At 35.0% G+C, this 26,041-nt stretch overlaps 1 protein-coding gene across 1 annotated transcript in view; it reads left to right on the plus strand.

The window, feature by feature from the left end:
- LOC136404134 (A disintegrin and metallopeptidase domain 3-like) overlaps window positions 1–26,041 on the plus strand; it is a 189,509-nt gene that overhangs the window by 158,539 nt on the left and 4,929 nt on the right. The window contains exons 21-25 of the mRNA XM_066383596.1: window positions 3,304–3,490; window positions 8,684–8,782; window positions 21,254–21,449; window positions 22,204–22,294; window positions 22,549–22,738. Of these exons, the coding sequence (XP_066239693.1) occupies window positions 3,304–3,490; window positions 8,684–8,782; window positions 21,254–21,449; window positions 22,204–22,294; window positions 22,549–22,738 (763 nt within the window). The remainder of the gene's footprint in view (window positions 1–3,303; window positions 3,491–8,683; window positions 8,783–21,253; window positions 21,450–22,203; window positions 22,295–22,548; window positions 22,739–26,041) is intronic.

Here is a 26,041-nt window from a genome sequence, read left to right on the forward strand (position 1 = left end):
TGGGATTTACTAGAGTCTTGACATAATAATTTATTTATTCCTTTAAAAAATATATAATGAACATTGACTGGGTAGCAAGATTGTATGTGTTTGTCTTACCAATAGTTAACAAGATAGATAAGTTCTAAATTTCTTATATTAGTCTATTAGGGACAGAAATTGAAAAGTGGCTGTATAATAAACAAACAAAAAACATGTTATGATAGTTGCCAAGAAGCAAATAAATAGGGAATACATGAGGAGAGGAAACTTTCTAATAAAGAAGTTTAGGAAATAATTATGTTGGGACCTGGAGGAGGAGGAATGAATTTGGTCATGTGAAGAACTTGTTTTATACTTTTCAGGGTAAGCAAGTGAATGATACTTGATTAGCAAGAAGCTTGAGAAACTTAATAGACTAGAATAAAGAGATTGCGGGGGAAGGGGATAAAAGTGAAAAACAAAAGAAGTATCTGGGACTATAAAAAAATATATATATAAGGAATGAGGAAAAGAAGGTAGAATACAATGAAGCTAAAGAACAATGAGTCAGAGGAAGTCCAGGAGGTAACCAGTAACTGATCACTTAGAAAGAAGTTGAAAAAACGTGACTTAAGATGAAGTTTTGCATACTTGTCATAGAAAGGAAGAAAACATTAATATAAGAACCAAAACAGGATGAAGCTTTACCTAAGGAGGACTGTGTTTTAAGAATAAGGGAGAGGGCCCTAGCCAGCTAGCTCAGTTGGTTAGAGCATCGCCCTGATACACCAAAGTTGTGGGTTCGATCCTGATCAGAGCATATGCAAGAATCAACCAATGAATGCATAAATTTGGAACAAATTGATCTCTTTTTCTCTCTCCATAAAATCAGTAAATAAAATTTGTTTAAAAAAAGAATTAGAGATATAAAGCAATTTAGGAAATAATTATGTTGGGATCTGAAAGAGGAGGAGTGAATTTGGTCATGTGAAGAACTTGTTTTATACTTTTCAGGGTAAGCAAGTGAATAATACTTGATTAGGATGGAAGTTAAATGGTAATAGTGTCAGCATAGTATTTTTAGTCTCCCCCAATTTTCTCATAAAATATAGAGTAAAACTAGAAAAACAAACAAAAAAAGCAAAATCATTATTCTGTTTCCAAAACTGGAATGTACCAAAGATACCAGCAGGTGAGGCCAATACACTAAGAAAAAAAGACCTGCATGAAGTAACACTGTAAGAGGAAATAAAATCAACACAGTAGGGCTTCTAAAAACCTTACAGACCTGAGAGCCCAAAAAATCATTGACTAATATCACTAATCTCATGCCATTATAGGAACATAAATTGATGGGGATATTGCAAATTTCAGGTGAGAGTAAAGGGACTGAATATTTCTTAAGATGTTGGTATGACATTTCTCTCTGTGCTTAAAAAATCTAAAAACAATGAGGATGTTTAGCACCCACATAATATTTTAAAAATACTATTCTCCACTAGCAAGACCTGGGGCACCTTTGAGAAATGATTGATTCTGGGGTCAAGGGACAGAAAATACAAATGAGCCTAAACATCTTGTGTCAAAATATAAGGTGGTCCCTGGCTGGTTGGCTCAGTGGTAGAGCGTCGGCCTGGCATGCAGAAGTCCCGGGTTCGATTGCCGGCCAGGGCACACAGGAGAAGTGCCCATCTGCTTTTTCACCCCTCTACCTCTCCTTCCTCTCTGTCTCTCTCTTCCCTTACTGCAGCCAAGGCTCCATTGGAGCAAAGTTGGCCCCGGGCGCTGAGGATGGCTCTATGGCCTCTGCCTCAGGCACTAGAATGGCTCTGGTTGCAACAGAGGATGCCCCAGATGGGCAGAGCATCGCCCCCTGGTGAGCATGCTGGGTGGATCCCGGTCAGGCGCATGTGGGAGTCTGTCTGACTGCCTCCCCGTTTCCAACTTCAGAAAAAAAAAAAATAAGGTAATATTCAAAGAATTAATGGAGATTTTTCAGAGACACAGAAGCCAGTTTGAAGGGACTCCTTATAGCCAAATATGTATGTGACCATTTGAATGTCATAAATACTAATGATAGTAATGTATTATAATCCTTTAGTTTAATAGAAAAACATGATCCTACAACTATATAAATATGTGAATGAATAAACTGAAAAGTTAGAAAAGGGATATTTATGTAAAACCAAAGCACTTTTCTCCAAATAATTATTATCTGATAAGAAAAAAAGTAATTTTAGAGTGAAAACTGGCAGACACTCCTTTAAGCAACTAATCAAAGTAGTTTTCATCAGTAATATAACAAATTGAAATTATGTGCCGTTTGTTAGCAAAACTCTTTTGCTAATAAATGTTGCAGAACCTCAGTCTAATTATGAGGGAACATTTCCTAAATTGAAATTGAATGATATTTTTTACCAAATAATCATCCTGTAATATTAAAACTTTTAGTGTTATAATATCTAGCAACAACAGCAACAAAAAACAAAATAAGTGACTAGAGTAAGTAAGCATGAGAGCTAAATGCAATGGTTATTTTCAAACTTTATTCTTTTGCTATAAAAGTTACAATATTGTGCTGAAGAAAAACTCTAAATGAAAATTTAGAATTAGTTAATAACATATTATTATATCTTAGTTTTAAAGTTTCTCTTTTTGGAGAATTCATTTCTATTTAAGAGTTATACATTAAAATATTTAGGGTTATAAAACATTCCAATGGCAACTTACCATTAACTGTTTCAGGAAAAATATTTTTCTTTGAGCTATATTTGTATCATTTCTCTAAGTTTGTGATTGTTACAAAATTAAACAAAAACTCATTCAATAGTACACTTAGAATTATAAAAATTTAAAAATAAAAAAGACTCTAAGGCTTACACATTTTATATACTTAATGTTAAGATATTTTAATTGATTTTTACCAAGGAACATGTATTGATTTTTCACTAACAACTATCTTTTATTTCTTCAGTTTTCCATATAAATTTTCAACTCTTTTCATATTCTCAATAATTAGTGCTCCTTATTATAATTATAATTATGATGTTGACAATAATAAAAATAATTAATAATGAGCTATACTTAAATAGATCTTCTGTGCACCAAACACTGTCGTGTTTTAAATTCTAACTCATGTTACTTTGACTTGCTAGATTTCTATTATAATAAATTACAATAGAAATTAACTTACTATTTTATGACTTGTATTAAAAAGAAAAGCACTCCTCTCATTTTTAGATTTTTCTGTAACTGAGGTTGTATAAAATGAAGTGTTATTTTTAAGAGTATTATTTTGATACTGTTTATTCCATATATTTAAAGAATATAATTTAATTTTAGACACTCCCATGGTGTAAAGTTTTTTAGCCAGTGCAGTGTGGATGAATTTAAACGTATAGCTTCACAGCCTGAATTTGAATGTCTTCAGAATCAAGCTGTTTCAAAATTGGTTGTCCAAGGAAGACAATCAATTTGTGGCAATGAACTTGTGGAAGTTGGAGAGCAATGTGATTGTGGCACTAAAGAGGTTAGTGACAGACATTAATATCTAAAGATTTGGTTTGGTTTCTCACATAGTACTATGAATATAGATATGATACAAAAGGGAGGGTGTTTTTTACAAATGCTGCATCATTTCAACAAATATGTAAGATATAGAGCTATGGTGAGCAAAATAAGTAAATCAGAAAAACTAAGAACTATATGATTCCATACATAGGTGGGACATAAAAATGAGACTCAGAGACATGGACAAGAGTGTGGGGGTTACGGGGTGGGAGGAGGAGAGGGAGGGGGTTGGGGGAGGGGAAGGGCACAAAGAAAACCAGTTAGAAGGTGACGGAAGACAATTGGACTTTGGGTGATGGGAATGCAGCATAATCAAATGTTAAAATAACCTAGAGATGTTTTCTCTGAACATATGTTCCCTGATTTATCAGTGTCACTCCATTAAAATTAATTTTAAAAAAAAGATATGGAGCTATGGGATATGTGAGAACTGACTCATCCTGAGTTTGAAGCATTTGAAAATTTAAGTTTGGAGAAAGTGTAGAATGAATTCTATCAGATTTTCTTCATTATATAACCATTAATAGCAATGCTTACCTTTTTGTACTGTAAATATCAATACTATCAATGATGTAATCATCACCTAAATCATCTCCTGAAGTCTTCCCAAGTGACTACATTGCTTCCTTAAGTTATAAAATGTGTGGAGTTGTTTACCTCCCCATTTCTTAATTTTAGTCCTTGAATCTGGAGAACTTCATTTATTTTAACTTGGTTGTACAGATTGAATTAATCATAATCTGTGGTTTATTATTGTTATATTTAGTTGTTTGTTATTGTTATATTTAGTTTTTTTTGCTATTATCTTTTCTTTCAGTTGTGCTTGGTAAGGTAACTAAATCACTGAATTTTGTTGTGCCAGCCTTTATATGCATGATGATTTTGTAAATGGCATATCTATTTCCAGAAAATATGAAAGCTCTCTATTTGTTAGAGACAAAATTCTGTATAACTTGATTGTATTTTCATTGCAAGTGAATAACTTAAATCTTTTGTATTTTATTAATTTTGATTGCCTGGCCTCTCAGCACCTGAGAAATAATATTGATACCTCCAACAATACTGTTGGATTTGCCTAAATCTCACTATAATTTACTCAATTTATTCTTTATATCAATATTTTGAAACTGTTTTATATGGCGCCTTCTTAGAAATTTGAATTTTACCTTCAAACTAAATCTTTAATGTTGCTTTCTGCTTTACAGTTTATTTAGTCTGATTTATCTACTTCTATATCTATCTATCTATATCTATCTATCTATCTATCTATCTATCTATCTATCATCTTTATCTCTGCACACACTAGCTTCCTTTAATTTATTGTTTTCTCCATATTTCTCTATTCTTATTTAGTTTTTCTGTACTATTTACTAATCTACATTGTTTTAATTTATTATTTAATCTGTGTTTGATTTATAGGATTATCACCTTAGACATTATTGTAATGAATATTTTTGCATATTTTTAAATTAAGTGAAGTTCATAGTTTATTCAGATTTTATTTGTTTTCACCAAATGACTTCTTTATGTCCCAGCATCTCTTCCAGGATACCTTATTATATAAATATTTAGTTGTTATGACTCCTTTAAACTCCTCTAGAATGAATTTTCTGTAAATTAAGTTGTCTTAAAATTTTTTATTTTCTATGTTCATTTTGTCACATTAGTTCTTAAATTGAATATTAACATCTCTTTTGACTTATGTTTTGTTCTCTTTTTCTCCTCTATTTTATGACTTAGTGGATGTGTAGTTTTTCCTCTTTTTTTTTTTTTTTTTTTTTTTTTTTTACAGAGACAGAGTCAGAGAGAGGGATAGACAGACAGGAACGAAGAGATGAGAAGCACCAATCATTAGTTTTTTGTTGCGCGTTGTGACTTCTTAGTTGTTATTGATTGCTTTCTCATATGTGCCTTGACTGCGGGCCTTCAGCAGACTGAGTAACCCCTTGCTGGAGCCAGCGATCCTGGATCCAAGCTGGTGAGCTTTTTGCTCAAGCCAGATGAGCCCGCACTCAAGCTGGCGACCTCGGGGTCTTGAACCTGAGTCCTTCCACATCCAGTCCAACACTCTATCCACTGCGCCACTATCTGGTCAGGCTTATTTTTTTTTTATTTATCATTTTTGCCATGCCTATTTAAAGTTCAACTATATCTGGCCTACCTTCTCCCAAAATAATAAGGTTTACAACTCAATTGTCTTACATACAATATTGTTAATATTTCATTTCTTTCATCTTTACATTTGCAGTAAAAAGTACTATGAATACTTTATTCAGAAAATAGTTGCTTCACCTACCATTCTTTTTGTTTTCTTAAGTTTCTTTCTGCATGTCAAAGATTTCTTCTGGAATCATTTTAGTGCTTTGCTATTCATCATAATTTTACATCATGTTTTTTGCATCCCTACACAATATGGTTTGGTTGACTGTTTTCTACCTTTATGTTATATATTTCATTTTGAAAGTTGGTCTTTCACCCAATATTTTACTTATAAAGTTTATCAGTTTTTGAATGTAGTTATATAGTCCCATAGTTTATTTTTATTATTGAGAGGCATGGAGGCAGAGACAGACTCCTGCATGCACCTCAACAAAGATCCACCCAGTAAACCCCTACTAGGTGATCCTCTGACTGGCCAGACCACAGCTCTGTTGCTCAGCAACTGAGCTATTGTAGCACCTGAGACTGAGGCCATGGAGCCATCTTCAGTGCCTGATGCCAACTCTGCTTGACCATTTGAGCCATGGCTGAGAGAAATAGAAGAGGGTAGGGGGCAGAAGTAGAAGGTTGCTTCTCCTCTGTACCCTGACCAGGAGTGGAACTTGAGACTTCCACATGCCGGGCCGATGCTCCACCACTGAGCCAGTGGCGAGGGCCTTGATAGGTTTCATTGTACTTAGAATTAATTATATGAATATTATAGTTCATTCATTCTATGTCAATGAAAATTTAAATTTAATTCAAATTTTGACTATTAAGACTTATGCAGTTACAAATACTCTTGCACATGTCTGTTGCTGCACATAAGCTTGCATTTCTCAGGGGTGTATACCAATAAGTGAATGTGGTATGTCAAGAGCTATATATGTATATATAACTTTAAATAGAGGATATTTTAATGATTTGAATTTTCTTATGCTTAAATGATCTTTTCCTATCTTTGACACATTTTCATCAGTATTCACTGTTGTGAAGTATCAGCAGTTTATCATCAATGTGTAGAAGACTTAGATGTATACTATCTCCAGTAAATTAAGTTTTCTTGGCATGAGACAAGTCTTGTAGGGAAGACCCCTAGTGATCTTGTAGGTTAGATAAAGTAGTAAGTGGACTACTTACAGATGTGTTTTTATCTGTAAGGTGTTCTCTTACAGATGAACAGTTTCCTGTTTGTGGTGTTTACGAGTGTCAGAGGCCATTCTGTTTCAATGGAACTTTTGGGGGGTTTTCCTAACCCCTTGATTTGCATTGGTTTATAAAGGTCTGTTAACAAAATGGGAATATTGGAATCATAACTGTTCTTCACTTAATTATGGGATAAAGTTATCTGATTCCAAACTTCAGGCACCAATGACTATCAAAGAAATTCAGGGCCAGTGGATGAAATGAATGGTGTAAGTGGTCAGATATGACTACACGTGATTGAGGTCTTAATCAGATATGGTGTCCAATGACAGGGCTTTCATTACCTACCCCCCACCTCCTTATCCTGGACCACTTTTAATGATTCTTGATGCTGAGCTCCACCTACCTTTGTTGAAACTTAGCTGGTGTTTTTATAACTGGGTATAGTATAATAACATATGAAAAATACAGGAGTGGGTGAAAGTAGGTTTACAGTTGTGAGTACACAAAATAGAGTTTATTATTGTATCATTAATTAATTTTTATTATTTATTTGTATTATAACTGTAAATCTACTTTTGCCCACTCCTGTAATTTTTGAATGGTAGAATCTGTCTCTGACTTTAGTTGTATATACTTAAAAGGCATACAGCAAAACAATCAATTTTCTCAGTGCAGGCCATTATAAAAATGATATGATTGTGACAGAATATCTTATATATCATTAATATAAGAGTGCTTACAAACAAGGGAAATAAACAGAAGAATACATCAACCAAAATATATGCGGAGAAATGTAAAATAAGGCAGAATGTGCATATATGTTAAATTCTCAACACATTATTAATAAAAATAATAAAATTGAAACAGACATAATGCTTAGTTATTTTTAGTTATACACTTTGTTAATTTTTAAATATTACTATTAGTCTGAGAAAACATCACTCTTGTTCTAAGTAGACAACTGAATAGAAAGAAGGAAATCAGAGTATGCTATTTTAAAGAGCACTTACTATTTTTGTACTCCAAGACTTCAATAAATGTTTGAATTAGTATTTAATATAACATTTTGGAGCTAAAAAATAATAATGACAGCAATTCCCTTTTGAAATATTTTTTACATTACTAAAATATTATAATTTAGAAACCTCTCCTTTGTCACAGTCATAACTTAAATATTCCTCAAATCATTACAATTTTTAAAATTTTTCTTAAATAAAAAGTGGGGAGGCAGAAAGACAAACTCCTGCATGTGCCCTAACTGGAATCTACCCAGCAAGCTCCCTACCTGAAGTTGTTCTGCCCATCTGAGGTCATTGCTCTGTTGCTTGGCAACCAAGCTATTTTAGCATCTGAGGTGAGGCCATGGAGCCATCCTCAGTGCCCAGGGCCAACTTAGTCCAACCTTTCCATGGCTGTGGGAAAGGAGGAGGGAGATAAAGACAGAGAAGGAGAAGGGGAAGAGTCCAAAATTATTTCTTGAGAAGACTTGGTAATATGAAAAAATACTTATGATGTATTCAATGAAAAAAATGTATTCTGCATATAATTTTAAAATCGAAGAGGATTGAAAACAATTACATTAAATTATTAACAATTCAATTTTTTGAGCAGGAAATCATGAATAATTTATTGCATTGTTTTCTACAGCAAAATCATGTTTAAATAAAGCAGTGTTATAAAGAAATAAAGAAATATAAATTATACTGTAATTGACTTAGAGACAAACCTTAGTTTATTTGAACAAATAAAATAATTTATTTAATTGAAAATTTCTACTATTTAACTTAATTGCATTTGCTTTTAGAAATGTGATTTTAAGAAGTGCTGTCACTTGGAAAATTGCACACTGATTGGATTTTCAGAATGTGGCAGTGGAGCATGCTGTAATAAAAAAACTTGCATGGTAATCTTTCAAAATATTACATTTTTTTTCATGAATTCTTTGTGTTACTGTGTGTTCATTTTGTTTTAGTTTTTAAAAAATTTGTTTTTATACACCTTTTTAAATGTTACTTTATGCACCCAATTCATACATAGTTGATTTTAGAATTTAGATGATGTCCTTAAGTCTTTCTCTGCCTACTTTTATCTCTATTACTCACTATATTGTTTCAAATTTTCTTCAAGACCCATCCAGTTATTGTATTTATACCAAGTTTGGATTATTTGGGTGCTATGAATTCCTTTTGGTCATGCCTGGATGAAACTCTTCATTCATGAAACAGTTTAGAGCAAAATTATAAATAAACCACCCAACACACACTTGACATGCAATACTCAAATAAAAGACAGTAATTTTAAAACTCCTCATTTTGAAAATAACTGAAAAGGAATCCATACAGGAAAGTCAGCAATATGTATCATATAAAATAGTGAAGTTAAGTTTTAGCAAGACCTCTTAGCCTAGCAGTGTATTGAATTCTTAACTTCCGTTGGGAAGTTTTTCATTTAGTTTTTTTCTATAGCCACATCTGAGAAATTAGTAGGATATGTTTTCTGTGGATTGCATCAATGTAGCATCTCACTTTGCATCACTTTCACAAGTCTATAACAAATATAAAAGCTGACTGAGAGATATTTTGGCCAGATTTATTTTTTCTATGTCAGTGAAATTTTTTGCAACATTATTTTACTTTTTTCTATGTGTGTTCTTTTTTACTCTACCAGCTAGTAATTAGAGAATGGTCGTTTGTTTTCAAGGCACATGATTAGGTTTCTACTTAGCAATAAATCTTTTTGCTTTTCTCTTCATCAGAGCTCTCATCTTGACCTTTGTCTCTAAATCAGTGATACTAAGTAATAAATCTTCCCTTAACAGTCCATTGCCCTTTGTCTACATCCCAGAGGCTTGTTCCTTAAAATGGAGATAATCACTGTATGTGGATGAGTGAAAATTCACAGTACAAGTTGCAAAGGAGGGCCTCAAAGTAGCAGCTAAATGTACTGTTAGTTAACATGGACTTTATTTTGTTTTATAGAATTTGGCTTAGCTGTCATTTAAGTCTGGCAAGTGTCTTATACTCTGCTGTCTTTCATTATTGTCCGTAAGTGAAAAAGGCTTTCTATTTTTTTTCCCTCTCTACTTTCTTTTTATTTTTTTTAGACTTTTTCCCTTGATTTTATCAGGGCATATATATGCATTTTATTTATTTATATGATATTAATATCTTATATCTTACTATTTTAAATTTTTTTCAATTTTACTTTATTGTGTTAACATGGATTCAAGTGTTCCACTCAATATAACTCCCTCACCCCCACCCCCACCTCCTTGTCCCCTATTACACCCTTTTGCCCCCTTCCCCCTAACTTCCTCCCCCCTTCCTTCTGGGATTTGCTGTCCTGTTATCTGTATCTATGTGTTATGTATATATAGTTTCACTAATCCCTTCACCTTCTCTGACCTCATCCCCTCATTCCCCTCCCCTCTACTGCTGTCCCTCTGCTCCCTATGACCTTGCCTCTACCTCTATTTTGTTCCTCAGTTCACTTTGTTCATTAGATTCCACATATAAGTGAGATCATATGATATTTGTCTTTCTCTGCCTGGCTTATTTCACTTAGCATAATAATCACTAGGTCCATCCATGCCATTGCAAAAGGTAAGATTTCCTTCTTTTTCAGAGCTGTGTAGTATTCCTTTGTGTATATGTACCACAGCTTTTTAATCCACTCGTTCACTGACGGACACTTAGGCTGTTTCCAGACCTCGATTATTGTAAACTATGCTGAAATAAACATGGTGGTGCATATCTTCTTTTGAATCAGTGATTTTGTATTTTTAGGATATATTTCTAAAAGTGGGATAGCTGGGTCAAGAGGCAGTTTCATTTTTAGTTTTTTGAGGAAATGCCATACTGTTTTCCACAGCGACTGCACCAGTCTACATTCCCACCAGCAGTACAGGAGGGTTCCCTTTTCTCCACATCTTCTCCAGCACTTATTGTGTATTGATTTGTTAATGAGCACCATTCTGACAGATGTGAGGTAGTATCTCATTGTGGTTTTAATTTGTTTTTCTCTGATGATGAATGATGTTGAACATTTTTTCAAATTTCTATTAGCCATCTGTATGTCCTCTTTGGAGAAGTATCCATTCAGTTCTTTTGCCCATGTTTTAATTGGATTGTCTACCTTCCTGGTGTTGAGTTTTAGAAGTTTTTTTATTTATTTATAAATTTTGGTTATTAACCCCTTATTAGATGTATTGGCGAATATGTTCTCCCATTGTGTGGGTTGTCTTTTTACTTTGTTCATGGTGTTCTTTGCAATGCAAAAACTTTTTAGTTTGACATAGTCCCGTTTGTTTATTTTGTCCTTTATTTCATATGCCCATGGAGATAAATCAGCAAAAATATTGCTATAAGAGATATCAAAGAGTTTACTGCCTATGTTTTCTTACAAGATGTTTATGGTTTTAAGATTTACATTTAAATCGTTTTCTTACAAAATGTTTATGGTTTTGAGACTTACATTTAAGTCCTTTATCCATTTTGAGTTTATTTTTGTGAATGGTATAAGTTGGTGGTCTAGTTTCTTTTTTTTGCATGTGTCTGTCCAATTTTCCCAATGCTATTTATTAAAGAGACTGTCTTTATCCCCCTGTATGCTCTTTTCTTAATCAAATATCAATTGACCATAAAGGAGTGGGTTTATTTCTGAGTTCTTTGTTCTGTTCCATTGATCTGTATGCCTGTTCTTCTGCCAGTACCAAGATGTTTTGATTATTATGGCCTTGTAATATAACTTGATATCAGGAAATGTGATACCTCCCACTTTATTTTTCATTTTGAAGATTGCTAAGGCTATTTGTGTTCTTTTTTGGTTCCATATAAATTTTTGGAAAATTGGTTCTATATTTTTGATGTATGCCATTGGTATTTTAATATGAATTGCATTGAATTTATAGATTGCTTTGGGTAGTATAGACATTTTAATGTTTATTCTTCCTATCCATGAAAATGGCATATGCTTCCACTTGTTTATATCTTTCTTGATTTCTTTTTTCAATATCTTATACTTTTCTGAGTACATGTCTTTTACCTCCTTGATTAAATTTACTCTGAAGTACTTTATTTTTTTGTTGTTGTTGCAATAATGAAGGGAATTGTTTCTTTGATTTCTCTTTCAGATAATTTATTGTTGGTGTATAAAAATGCCATTGATTTCTGAATATTAATTTTATATTCTGACACCTTGCCAAATACATTTACCAGGTCTAGTTGTTTTTTGACTGAGACTTTAGGGTTTTCTATGTACAGTATCATGTCATCAGCAAATAATGATAGTTTTACTTCTTCTTTTCCAATTTGGATGCCTTTTATTTCTTCTTCTTGTCTGATTACTGTGACTAGGACTTCTAAAACTATGTTGAATAAGAGTGGTGAAAGGGGGAACCCCTGCCCTGTACCTGACCTTAAGGGGATTGCCTTTAATTTTTTCCCATTGAGTATGATGTTGGCTATAGGTTTGTTATAGATGGCCTTTAGTATGTTGTGATATGTACCCTGTATTCCCACTTTGCTGAGTGTTTTTAATATAAATGGGTGCTGTATTTTATCAAATGCTTTTTTTACATCTATTGATATAATCATGTAATATTTATCCTTTCTTTTGTTTATATTATGAATCACATTGATTGATTTTTACAAATATTGTACCAACCTTACCTCCCCGGAATAAATCCCACTTGATCATGATGTATGACTTTTTTTAATGTATTGCTGTATTCGGTTTGCTAATATTTTGTTGAGAATTTTAGCATCTATGTTTATCAGGGTTATTGGTCTATAGTTTTCTTTCTTTGTAGTGTCTTTATCTGGTTTTGAAATGAGGATGATGCTTGCCTCATAAAAGGAGCTTGGAAGTCTTCCTTTTTCTTGAATTTTTTGAAATAACTTGAGAAGGATAGGTGTTAGTTCTTCTTTAAATATTTGGTAAAATTTGCCTGTGAAACCATTTGGTTCAGGACTTTTGTTTTTGGGAGTTTTTTGGTAACTGTTTCAATTTCATTTTTTGTAATTGGTCTGTTTAGGTTTTCTGATTCTTCCAGATTGAGTTTTGGAAGATTGTATGTTTTTAGGAATTTATTCATTTCACCCAAGTTGTCCAATTTATAGGCATATATATCTTCATAGTACTTTCTTATAATCCTTTGTATTTCTGCAGTGTCAGTATTACTTCTCCATTTTCATTTCTAATTTTATTTATTTGAGTCCTCTCTCTTTTTTTCTTGATCTTGGTTAAAGGTTTGTAAATTTTGTTTATCTTTTCAAAGAACCAACTCTTGGTTTCATTGATCATTTGAATTGTTTTTTTTGTTTTGTTTTTTTTTAGCTTCCACATCATTTATTTCTGCTCTAATCTTTATTATTTCCTTCCTTCTACTTCCTCTGGGCTTTATTTGTTGTTCCTTTTCTAGTTCTTTTAGATTCAGGGTTAAGTTTTTTATTTGAGCTTTTTCTTGCTCCATAAGGTGTACCTGTAGTGCAATAAACTTCCCTCTTAGGACTGCTTTTGCTGTGTTCTGTAAATTTTGAGTTGCTATAAGTTCATTTTCAATGTTTCATGGAAATTTTTTATTTCTTCCTTGATCTTGTTGTTAACCCATTCATTATTTAATTACATGCTATTTAGGCTCCAAGGTTTGAATGTTTTTCAGTTTTTCTAATGTAGTTGATCTCTAGTTTCATGCCATTGTGATCAGAGAAGATGCTTGATATGATGTCAATCTTTTTAAATTTACTGAGACTCGTTTTGTGTCCTAACATGTGGTCTATCCTAGAGAATGTAACATGAGCACTTGAAAAGAATATATATTCTTCTGCTTTGGGGTAAAATGTTCTGAAGATGTCAATTAAATTCAGTTGATCTAGTATGCCATTTAAAGCTGCTGTTTCATTTTTAACTTTCTGTCTGGAGGATATATCTATTGATGTTAATGAGGTATTAAAATTTCCTACTATTATAATAGTGCTGTTGATCTCACCTTTTATGTCCATCAAAATCTGCTTTATATATTTAGGTGCTCCTATATTAGGCACATAAATATTCACAATTGTTATGCCCTCTTTTTGTATTGCTCTTTTTATTATTATGTAGGGACCTTCCTTATCCCTTACTATAGCTTTTGTTTTAAAGTCTATTTTGTCAGATATAAGTATTGCTACCCCAGCTTTTTTTTTTTATTTCCATTTGCATGAAATAATTTTTCCATCCCTTCACTTTCAGTCTATGTGTATCTTATGTTCTGAAGTGGGTGTCTTGTAGACAGCAAATGTACAAGTCCTGTTTTCTTATCCATGCAGCCACCCTGTGTCTTTTTTTTTTTTTTGTATTTTTCTGAGGTTGGAAATGGGTAGGCAGTCAGACAGACTCCCACATGCGCCTGACCGGGATCCACCTGGCATGCCCACCAGGGGGCAATGCTCTGCCCATCTGGGGTGTTGCTCTGCTGCAACCAGAACCATTCTAGCACCTGAGGCAGAGGCCACAGAGCCATCCTCAGCGCCCAGGCCAACTTTGCTTCAATGGTGCCTTGGCTGCAGGAGGGGAAGAGAGAGACAGAGAGGAAGGAGAGGGGGAAGGGTGGAGAAGCAGATGGGCACTTCTCTTGTGTGCCCTGGCTGGGAATCGAACTCAGGACTCCCGCACGCCAGGTTGACGCTCTACCACTGAGCCAACCGGCCAGGGCCCACCCTGTGTTTTTGATTACATGCTATTTAGGCTCCCAGGTTTGAATGTTTTTCAGTTTTTCTAGTGTAGTTGATCTCTAGTTTCATGCCATTGTGCTTGATATGATGTCAATCTTTTTAAATTTACTGAGACTCGTTTTGTGTCCTAACATGTGGTCTATCCTAGAGAATGTAACATGAGCACTTGAAAAGAATGTATATTCTTCTGCTTTGGGGTAAAATGTTCTGAAGATGTCAATTAAATTCAGTTGATCTAGTATGGTTATTATTGATATGTAGTCATTTATTGCCATTTTATTTTTTAAATATACAATCCTCTTTTTCTAGAATTTTTATGTCTTTGCTCTTTTTACAGAAGGCCCCTTAACATTTCTTGCAGTACAGGTTTAGTTGTAATGAATTCCTTGAGAATTTTTTGTTTGTTGGTTTGTTTATTGTCTGGGAAGCTTTTTATTTCTCCTTTAATTTTAAATAATAGCCTTGCTGAGATATAGCAGTCTTAGTTGTAGGTTCTTATTTTGCATCACTTTGAATATTTCTTGCCAATTACTTCTGGACTCAAGTGTTTCTGTTTAAAAGTCAGATGTCATTCTTATGGGGCCTCCACTGTAGGTAAGTACTGCTTTTCTTTTACAGCTTTTAGTATTCTTTCTTTGTCTCTTAACTTTGGCATTTTAATGATGATGTATCTTGGTGTAGGCCTTCTTGGGTTCTTCTCTAATGGGACTGTCTGTGCTTCTTGAACTTGTGTGACTTTTTCCTTCATTGATTTAGGGAAATCTTTAGCTATGATTTCTTCAAACAGGTTTTCTATCCCTTGTTTGTTCTCTTCTCCTTCAGGAACCACTATGATGTGTATATTATTTCTCTTTATGTTGTCACAGAGGCCTCTTAGATTTTCCTCAGTCTTTTTGCTGCTCTGCTTATGTGCTTTCATTTTACTTGTCCTCTAAATTGCTGATTTTATCTTCTGCTTCATGCAGCCTGCTGTTGATTCCTTCTAGTGCAGTCTTCATTTCTGATATTGTATTTGTCATTTTGACTGGTTCTTTTTTTATCATTCTAATGTCTTTTTGATTCTTGCTATCTCTTTATTTAGGTGCTCATTATGTCCTTCCATGATTGCTCTAAGATTCTTGAGCATCCTAAAAATCATTATTTTAAATTGTGCATTTGGTTGCTTAGTTACTTACATTTCATTTAGTTCTTTTTCTGGGTATTTCTCTTTTTGATTCATTTGGGTTGAATTTTTCTGTCTGCCTATTTTGTCTATGTACTAGGTAGTGCTGTCTGACTTTAAAATTTTTGTGGTGTCATTATGAGGAAGATGGACTTGGTGGTATTGACCTCCAGACCACCGGTTTTTCTTGCTCTAGGAATGCTACTTGAGGATACTATTTTTCCTCTTGTATGTGACTCTTGAATGCAGTTTATCCTTTTGTGGATAAACAGTTATCCCTTCTGGCTTGCTGGCTCTAAAGGTCAACCTTGATCATGTGTATGACACACTGTGCAATGTCTGTCCTTTTGGGTGTATTTATTCTCCATAGTGTTTATTGCCTGCTAGACTTCTTTGGGCTGGCTGCTTGTGTAGCTAGCTGAGTCTAGGTTTGGTGCTGTTTGCAACCCACTACCAGTTGTATTGGCTCTAGATCATCTTAGGTTGGTATCAACTGTTGTTTGTAACCAACTGTGGGCTGCCTGTCTGCAGGTACTGCAGTTTTTGTTGTTTGTTTCTGCGTTCTCTGTGCCTGGGTACTGTGAGAGGGGCCAACCTTTGTATAAGGATTTGTTTACTGTTACTTAGAGAAGACAGCAGCTCCATAAAATCCCCAAGCTCTGTAAGATTTGTCTCTACTTTTCAGCTGCTCCTCTTCCTCTTGAAGCTGCTTGGTCTTCCCACATGTCTTATGTACAAAGACTGTAGTGTGGGCTCAGCCTGACCTCACACAACCAACCCCTCTACAGGTTGCATGCTTGGTGGGTTTGGGCAGCTGAGGTTGTGAATAAAGTGTTTGTGGGGCCCCTTACATCAGGTATCTCTTGATAAGGAGCTCAGTACAGGGATTGTGGCCCTTATTCCAGAACCTAATTTCTCAGTTACTGCTGGATACTCAAATTTCATCTCTCTCCAACAAGATGAGCAGCAGGTTCAGATCTGGTATGGCTTACATTCCCCTCTGCAGAAGTTCTTCCAGCTGGTGAGACCCTAGTATCAGGGAGGAAGACTTAGAGAGTCCTATTCTGGGGTTGACTGTGCCCCCCCAAAGGTGGCTAAGCCTTTTGAGAAGATCCAACAATATGCTCACAAAAACCCACAAGTTAGCTGTCCATGCTCCAAGCCTCTCTCCATTTCTCCTGTGGAATCTAGCCCAGCAAGGCAGGATATCCAGCACCCAGACCTGCTGACTGTGACACTCTTTTCTATCCAATGCACATGAGCTGCTGTGCCAGTGCTGATCACAGACAGTGGGACTCGCCTCAGCTTGGCAAGGTGTGAGGGGCCCTTCCTTAAGATACCACTCTAGCAAGGGTTGTTAGGTCCGGAACCAAAACTTTCTGCAGCTAGTTACTTGATGTGCCAGCCCTGGGCATCCCTGGCAGGAACCTGGCACAAATCAGTGGAAGACACTGCCCATGACTGGCCCTCAGCAGTCTTCATGGAGCTACAAACAATCCAAAATTTGTAGCTGCCTCTGCTGGGCCCAAGTACACATAGGAATGCCAGCTGCACACCTAGGCTGGCTTTTACTCACTCTGGACCTGGGGGAAGGTCTTCTTAAAAGGCCAAGGTTCCTCCTGCAGCTTCTGTCTGCTGGCTGCTTATTGGGCTTGGCCACTGAAAAAAACCTCTGGTAGAGTCTAGAGCATGCAGCTATTCAGGGATTAGGAAGGATATGTGTGTGGCTCAGTCTCTCAGCCCAGTGTCAGTCTTCCAGATTTTTTTCACAGACTTCAGTAGGGTGTGACCTGAGGAGTCTGGTGGGTATGGCCTCTAAGACCCAGAGCTGTGGTCTGCCTGCAGTCTGGACAGTTTCTACTGAGTCTCCTATGAGACAGAAGCATCAGCCTTTTTTGGTGTGTGTGTGACAGAAGCAGAGAGAGAGGGACAGAAAGGACAGAGACAGGAAAGGAGAGAGATGAGAAGCATCAGGTCTTCCTTGAAGCACCTTAGTTGTTCAATGATTTTTTTCTCATATGTGCCTTGACCAGAGGGCTATAGCAGATCAAATGACCCCTTGTTCAAGTCAGCAACCTCGGGCTCAAGCTGGTGAGCCCTCCTCAAACCAGATGAGCCCACACTCAAGGCGGTGATCTTGGAGTTTTGAACCTGGGTCCTCTGCATCCCAGTCTAATGATCTATCCACTGCACCATTCCCTGGTCAGGCTGAAAGCACCAGTCTTAGACTCAACAGTATGTGGGGAAATCTGTAGCCTTAACACCAGAAAACTGATTCACTGACGTGCACCTAGCTTCTTGGCCTCTCAGAATGACCTGTTGCCATGACTGGGTAAGAGAGACCCCCAAGGGTGAAGCAGTTGCTTTTCCCTGGGCTGATGCTGCTCAGAGGGGACTACTTCACCCAAGAAAGATGACAACTGTAGTTTTGGAGAATGACTCAGCACAGGGGTTCCAGTGGCCGTCCCTCACATGTCTCTCCCTGGTACTCCAACTTTACACTCTCCTCATGCAACTGTTGTTCTCTCAGCTCTCCCTCTACCAGAGCCCTAGGTAAGTGGCTGAGAATGAGATTTTCTGCATGGGCACTTTAAGATGGAACCTGTTCTCCAAGAGTCCCATCTCTTTCTCAAAGACAGAAACCTGGCTCTTTTCACCTCCAAATGCTGTGTAGGTGCCTCTTCTATGCTCTGGGGCTCTAGGCTGGGGCTCTGGGCCAGCGGATGAGGACCCATATCTCTTAGGGTGACTCTCCTCACAGTGAGAGTCCCTTCAGACCCTTAGCTGCTGCTCGCTCCTGGGAGCAAGGCAGCCCTTTCTGCAGCTCCCCCTTTCCTACCAGTCTTGATGTGGCTTCTTCTGTGATCCTTGGTTATAGATTCCTCTTTGTTTAGTCCAAAGTTGGTTTTTCAAGATGATTATTCTTAAATTAAGTTGTAATCCAATTTGGTCCTGGGTGGTGGCAGTTGGAACGTCTACCTACTCCAACACCATCTTGGAATCCCTTCTCTCTGCTTACTTTCAACAAGGCTAATTTACACCAATGCTTTTCCAAAAATTAAGAATTTGGTCCAATGGTTTAAAAATAACATTTCTATTTAGATAGACATTCCAAGGACACAGTTATGAAAGACAAAGTCTAACCAGCTGTTTTCCTGAAACATAACAGTGAATAACTTGTTTTAAGCAGTAATCAGACATTTCTATATGTGATTTTAAAAAGTTGTTAGTACTGTATCAAACTGATTATGTATTGATCAGTTGTATCTTTTCTCTTGAATGTGTACAAAATGATGTTGATTATGAGTCCTTTATATATATATTACAAATATAATACTGTACTTATATATATAAACACTTATGTGTAGAAACATTTGAAGATATGACAATTCTAACTATATGTAGGTTTTAAAATCAGGCCTACTAAAAATTTAAAGTCAAGCTTGATCTCAATATTATTTTTATTTTACACTTTAGATAGACTATAATTTTAATAGGGTAGTGCAATAACAAATGTTAAAACTTTTTGATATATAGCTTTTGTTATCAAAATACCAAGTGACTAAATTATCATTTGACATTACATGACTTCAATTTTTAGAAGAATAAGTAGAAGAGTTCTTTTTATCCTAAAAAATAGTTAAGACATTAAAATATTATGTAATTTGTTTTATAAAGAAAATAAACCAAAACCCCCATTCACCATCTCAGTCTTTTATTTTATTAATATTACTTTTTTTCAGCCACAGTTTTTATCCACTACCATTCTGCACCAGTTTCAGATGTATAGCAAAGTGGCCAGACAACCATGTGCTCTACAGAATGGTGCCCTGTTGCCCCAAGACCCACCTGGCCCCATACCCAGTGTTTTTAACATTATTGACTATATTCCCCATGCTGCAAAGAGAATCTTTGTGGCTATTTTGCAACTAGCTGTTTGTACTGCTTAATCCCTTCACTTTTTTCACCTAGCCCATTAAACTCTCCCCTCTGAGCGCTGTCAGTCTTTTCTCTGTATTTATGAGTTTGTTTATATTGTTTGTTGATTTTGTTCATTAAATTTCATGTATAAGTGAAATCATTCGTTATTTTTTTTTTCTGGGTGTCTTATTCACTTAGCATAATGGTCTCTAGATCCATCCACACTATCTCAAAATGTGGTACCTTGATAATGGCCAAGCAAAGGAAAACAAACACTTATAAAACTTAAATAAAAAATGAGTCTAATTTCATGCTCAAGTGAATCTTCATTTAAAATGAGAATAGTAGAATTCTTATTTTATACATCTATTGAATATCTTTGCACTTTTGTTGACAGTCCTCAAACAAGATTTCTCCATATGTAATACAGCTAGCTCATTGTACCTCCTGGCTTTTCTAGTCCATAGTACAATATTTCAGAAGAGTACAAGGATCTTTCCCTTCCCCAAATCTATTTTAATCCTTGGTTGTGGAAGAAACCATGACTGATCCTGCTAGGTTAAATTCCCCAGTACTGTACCAATTACTGTGTCTAGGGAGAAGTGCTTTGATTATCATCTTGAGTCAGAAGCAAATTTATGACTCATAATCCCCTCATGATAAAGGTAGAGTAGGGCCTGAAAGAAAAATTACTTGAAATAAAAAATACATACATTAAGCAAATTTTAGAAATATGGTTAAGACCAGTACCTGAGTTAGTACAGCATTTCTGGAGTACAATTAGTTTCCAAAAAGTTAAATGTTGAAAAACAAATATGCGTAGCTTGATGTAAAAATTTTTTTATTTATCTTGAGGTAAATATTTAGTATGACCACAATGTTATAATTATGAAAGCTTTCACTAGACCCCCCCCCCTTTTTTTTAAATTGAGGCAAAACATAACATAAAATTAATCATTTTTAAGTAAACAATTCAGTGACATAAAATACATTCACAATGTTGGGCAACTAGCACGTCTATCTAGTTCCAAAACATGCTCATCACCCAAACAGAAAACTCCTGACCCATTAAGCACTTGTCCTCTCTCTCTTCCCAGCAGTCTCTGGCAACCACCAATCTGCATTCTGTCTTTATGGATTTATTTATTCTGGATATTTATATAAGTAGAACCATACAACATGGGACCTTCGGTGTTAGGCCTCCTTCATTTAATATAGTGTTTTCAAAGTTTATTCACCTTTAGCATATATCAATCTTCCATTTCCATATACAGCTGACAATATTCCATTGTATGTATATTCCACAATTTATTCATTCATTGATGGACATTTGGTTTTTTCCCCAATCTATTTCTCTAGAACCTTTATTATTATTTTTTCAGCCAGTTTACATTCACTACCATTCTGCACCCATACCCTTTGTGGAAAGAGAGCTCGTGGAAAGATAATTTATAATTATCTTTAAGTACTTAATACGTAATAGCATCCAAATGATGGTTAGAAATGCAATGATCCTATTTAATCTTTTCACATTTTTGGTTAACTACTTAAAACATATTTGTTTCTCTTTGTCTCACAGTTTTACAAAAGGGGACACTTATGTCGGAAGAGCACAGATCCATGTGATTTTTCAGAATATTGCTCTGGAACATCTGAGCTTTGTGCGCCAGACATGAGAGCTGTTGATTTCGAACCATGCAATAATAACACGGCCTACTGCTATCAAGGACTATGCCGAGATCCGGATAGACAGTGTTCAGACTTATTTGGAAAATGTAATAAGTTGTGTGTTCTTTCTGGGGTTCATTTTTTAAACTGTAGTTTTCTCAAGTTGGTGATCCACCCAATAAGCCACAATAAAAGGCATTTCTTTATTTAAATACAAATTTGAAAGTAAAATTTCAAATCAAATACTTTTGAATTATATCGAGAGGAAAAATGGGTTTAATAAGTATAGGACAAAGAGAATATAACACACTAGTCAAATTTCATGTGATTGGTGCAAAAGGGATAGATTATTAGAATTGTATATAAGAGAGCAAATAATTGCTTTCTTAATGATTTTTGCATGATGATACCAATTTTTCTCTGATCACAAATTAACAATCTGTAGTAGATCAGTGGTCCCCAACCTTTTTTGGGCCACGAACCGGTTTAATGTCAGAAAATATTTTTACGAACCAGCCTTTAGGGTGGGACGGATAAATGTATCATGTAACCGAGACAGTGTCAAGAGTGAGGCTTAGACGGATGTAACAGAGGGAATCTGGTCATTTAAAAAAAATAAAACATCGTTCAGACTTAAATATAAGTAAAACAAAAATAATATAAGTTATTTATTCTTTCTCTGTAGACCGGTACCAAATGGCCCACGGACCAGTACCGGTCTGCGGCCTGGGAATTGGGGACCACTGTAGTAGATGACACAGACTAAGCTTTGCCACTGTCTAGATGTCTCTATATTAATTTACCACACTTTCAGTTTTTATTTTTTAAGATGAGTAATTTGAACTTTTTTTATTTTTTCAGTTGCTAAAGGTTCTAGTTACCTGTGTTCAGAAGAAGTGAATTTTCTACTAGATGATTTTGGAAACTGTCATGGAGCCTTTTGTAATTTCCCGTGTGTATTTAGAAAATCTTTAATTTTCCAAATGTGTGTGTGTGTTTTCTGCAATGAGTCACTTAATTCAAATGAGAGTTGACTATACTACATACAGATAAATTTATATGTTATACTTCATAAGATGGTGTATGTTATGAATAGCTTCGGTGTTATAGTCTGAATAACATTTTGATTTAGATTCACATTTTGAATTATTATTTATCTAATACAATTTGTCCCTAAGTGAAAATTTCTCTGCTTTATATTGCCAGAAATACCCTTTGTGGAAAGATAGTTTGTCATTGGACACATGCACGTGTATTACCAAACACAACTTTCGATATTCAATATACTTTTCTTGGAGGCAATATATGTATGTCAGGATCTGTAAGAAATCGATCAGTGCCTAAACTTCTTAATAATCTCTATGTACATGATGGCACTATATGTGATAAAAATAAGGTAAATATAAATTGTACTTGATTCTATGTACAGGGTGTGTGTGTATGTGTGTGTTGGAGTGTGTGTTTGTGTATTTGTATGTGTGCAGAGAGAGAGAAATATTAAAATTTTTTTATTTACAATTTTACAAATTTTGGTTCCTGTATCTTAAGATTCAAAGGTTAGAATGTCTGTTGGTAAAAGGAACATTTGATTTCCTCAAATTTTTTATTATATATTTTGCTATATATATATATATATATATATATTTTTTTTTTTTTTACAGAGACAGAGAGTCAGAGAGAGGGATAGACAGGAACGAAGAGAGATGAGAAGCATCAATCATTAGTTTTTTGTTGCGACACCTTAGTTGTCCATTGATTGCTTTCTCATATGCCTTGACTGTGGGGCTACAGCAGACAGAGTAACCCCTTGCTCAAGCCAGCGACCTTGGGTTCAAGCTGGTGAGCTTTTTGCTCAAACCAGATGAGCCCTCGCTCAAGCTGGTGACCTCGGGGTCTCAAACTTGAGTCTTCCGCATCCCAGTCCAACACTCTATCCACTGTGCCCACCACCCGGTCAGGCTTGCAATATATATTTAAACTTATTTTTTCACATTTGAAACTTTAAATTTCTTCATTAAGCTAGGATTGGATCAATAATAACTTGTATAACAGAAAACAAACAAAAAAAAGACTCAAATAGTACACTGAAAAAGAAAAATGGATCAATCTGAATAAGAAGAACAATAATACAAACAAACAAACTCAAGTATTTAGTCTTGCAGTAATTTATGAGAATTAATTTGGTTGTAGTAAAAGTAAAACATTTATTTGCTTTTTAGTCTACTCCCCTAATTGTTTCTCCAAAAAATAATGTACTTGTTAAAAATTTGGCATTTTCACAAGGCATAATAATAAAACAGAGCCAAAGCTATTTTTAATTCCATTTTCTAAAAAAAATTAGAGAAACATTATAGAAAATGATTTTTAAACTATTACTATGAAAAAATAGTTGAGTGAAGAAAAAAGTACATAATTATCTTACATATTAATTAAAATAATTTCCACTGAGGAGCAGTAGTTTAAGAAATAAAAAATAATAATAATAAAAGAAAGTAAATAAACTTATTTCAGAATGGGAAAGTACATTTTCATATAAAATAATAAAGTAATCACAAAGGATCATGCTGGTACTGACAACATTGTCAACAAAAGAATATCCTAAGGAAAAATCTAAGAGTTTATTTGGGCCAAGCTGACAACAATTTCTGAGAAGCAAAATCTCAACAGACTGAAAAAATGCCCTGGAGAATAGTTCAAAAGTTTTAATTTCAGACCATCTTCTGTGCTTATTTTTTATCTCTGAGGTTGTAAGATCTGCTATGTGAGCATTCCCTGAGCTTGTTAAGTTTGGTATGTATCCCTTTTTTGATCCACAATATTATAAAGTAATACATCTTTTCTTCAAAGATCATTTAAAACCAAGTGAAAAATGTTTACTATAAATATGACAAAGCAAATACATAAATTTGTTAACTAATTTAATAGTTTATTAATTAGAAAAAGGCAGTAAAACACATAAACAAATATATGGTAAAATAGAATATATTATTTTGGAGGAATTAAGATCAAAATGTTTTAATAAAGTCCTCAGAGAAAAATTAGGTGTGGTTCTTGGTACAATAAAAAATTTCTTAAATGATATAAATGAGTACTATATAAAGAAAAATATAAGTGTATATTACATTATGATTAAAAACTACTAAGTAGAGATTTGAGGGTACAGAAAGACAGATTAGATTTACTTTTTTCTATTCCTTCTACTGTGTATAGCTTAAAAACCTGGATATTACATATACGTAAAGCAATCTAAGAATACTTTGAGCCTGACCAGGCGGTGGCGCAGTGGATAGAGCGTCGGACTGGGATGCAGAGGACCCAGGTTCGAGACCCTGAGGTTGCTAGCTGGAGTGCGGGCTCATTTGGCTTGAGCAAAAATCCCACCAGCTTGAACCCAAGGTCGCTCGCTCCAGTAGGGGGTTACTCAGTCTGCTGAAGGCCCATGGTCAAGGCACATATGAGAAAGCAATCAATGAACAACTAAGGTGTTGCAACGCACAGTGAAAAACTAATGATTGATGCTTCTCATCTCTCTCCGTTCCTATCTGTCTGTCACTGTCTATTCCTCTGACTCACTCTCTGTCTCTGTAAAAAAATAAATTAATTAATTAATTTAAAAAATTAAAAAAAAAAAAAAGAATACTTTGAAAGGTGAAGAGAGAAAGGCAAACTAGCTGGGACTTCAGAGTCCAAGGAACAATATAGCAATGAGTTCCCTTTTCTTTTTGCTTCATATATCCCAAACTGGGTGTTAGAGAAGCCAGTCAGCAACTCAGATGCCAAATAATACAGACAAAACGAAATCACCAAGGTAACTTGATTTCTTTAGCTGAATAGCCTAGCAGGGCAAGTACACTTTTAAGCAATAACTGCTATATTTCTGCCTAACAGCATAGAAAAAAAATGTGGCCACACCTCGACTCTCACCAGGATGGTGTGAGCATACTAGTAGAAAGCCTGTTTTCTCCTGACCCCTTAGAACAGTGGTCTCCAACCTTTTTTTTTGGGCCACAGACCGGTTTAATGTCAGAAAATATTTTCACGGACCGGCCTTTAGGGTGGGATGGATAAATGTATCACGTGACCGAGACAAGCATCAAGAGTGAATCTTAGAGGATGTAACAGGGGGAATCTGGTCATTTTTAAAAAATAAAACATCATTCAGACTTAAATATAGATAAAACAGAAATAATGTAAGTTATTTATTCTTTCTCTGTGGACTGGTACCAAATGGCCCACGGACCGGTACCAGTCCGCGGCCCGGGGGTTGAGGACCACTGCTCTAGAGCACTGTGAGACTGATCAGCTGGGCTCTCTCCTTTACCATTTTATTGGATGTGGTTGCTTTCTCTATGTCATGCATCAATGGCCTTCATTTTATTTCAAAATCCCAGGAAGTTCTTAAATCTTTTATCTTCTAATTGCCTCTTTCTGAGTCTCCTTTATATTCATTTATGGGGAAAAAGGAGGCTATTGTGTGTGCCAAATCTGTCAATCTAAACTGGAATCATTCTGAGGGTATTTAAATAATTATTTCCATTTGTTATCTTGTATTATTCAGTTGATTCCAGAGAGGTTGGAAAGTTAAAGTTGCTTTACCTCACTCTCATTTAATATGGGTCCTTTGTTAAAATTATCAATCTATTGATTTATTAACTGATGTATCTGTGTATATTAATTGATTAATACAAAAATAAATTAT

Source organism: Saccopteryx leptura, chromosome 4, assembly GCF_036850995.1.
Source record: "Saccopteryx leptura isolate mSacLep1 chromosome 4, mSacLep1_pri_phased_curated, whole genome shotgun sequence".
Lineage (NCBI taxonomy): Eukaryota > Metazoa > Chordata > Mammalia > Chiroptera > Emballonuridae > Saccopteryx > Saccopteryx leptura.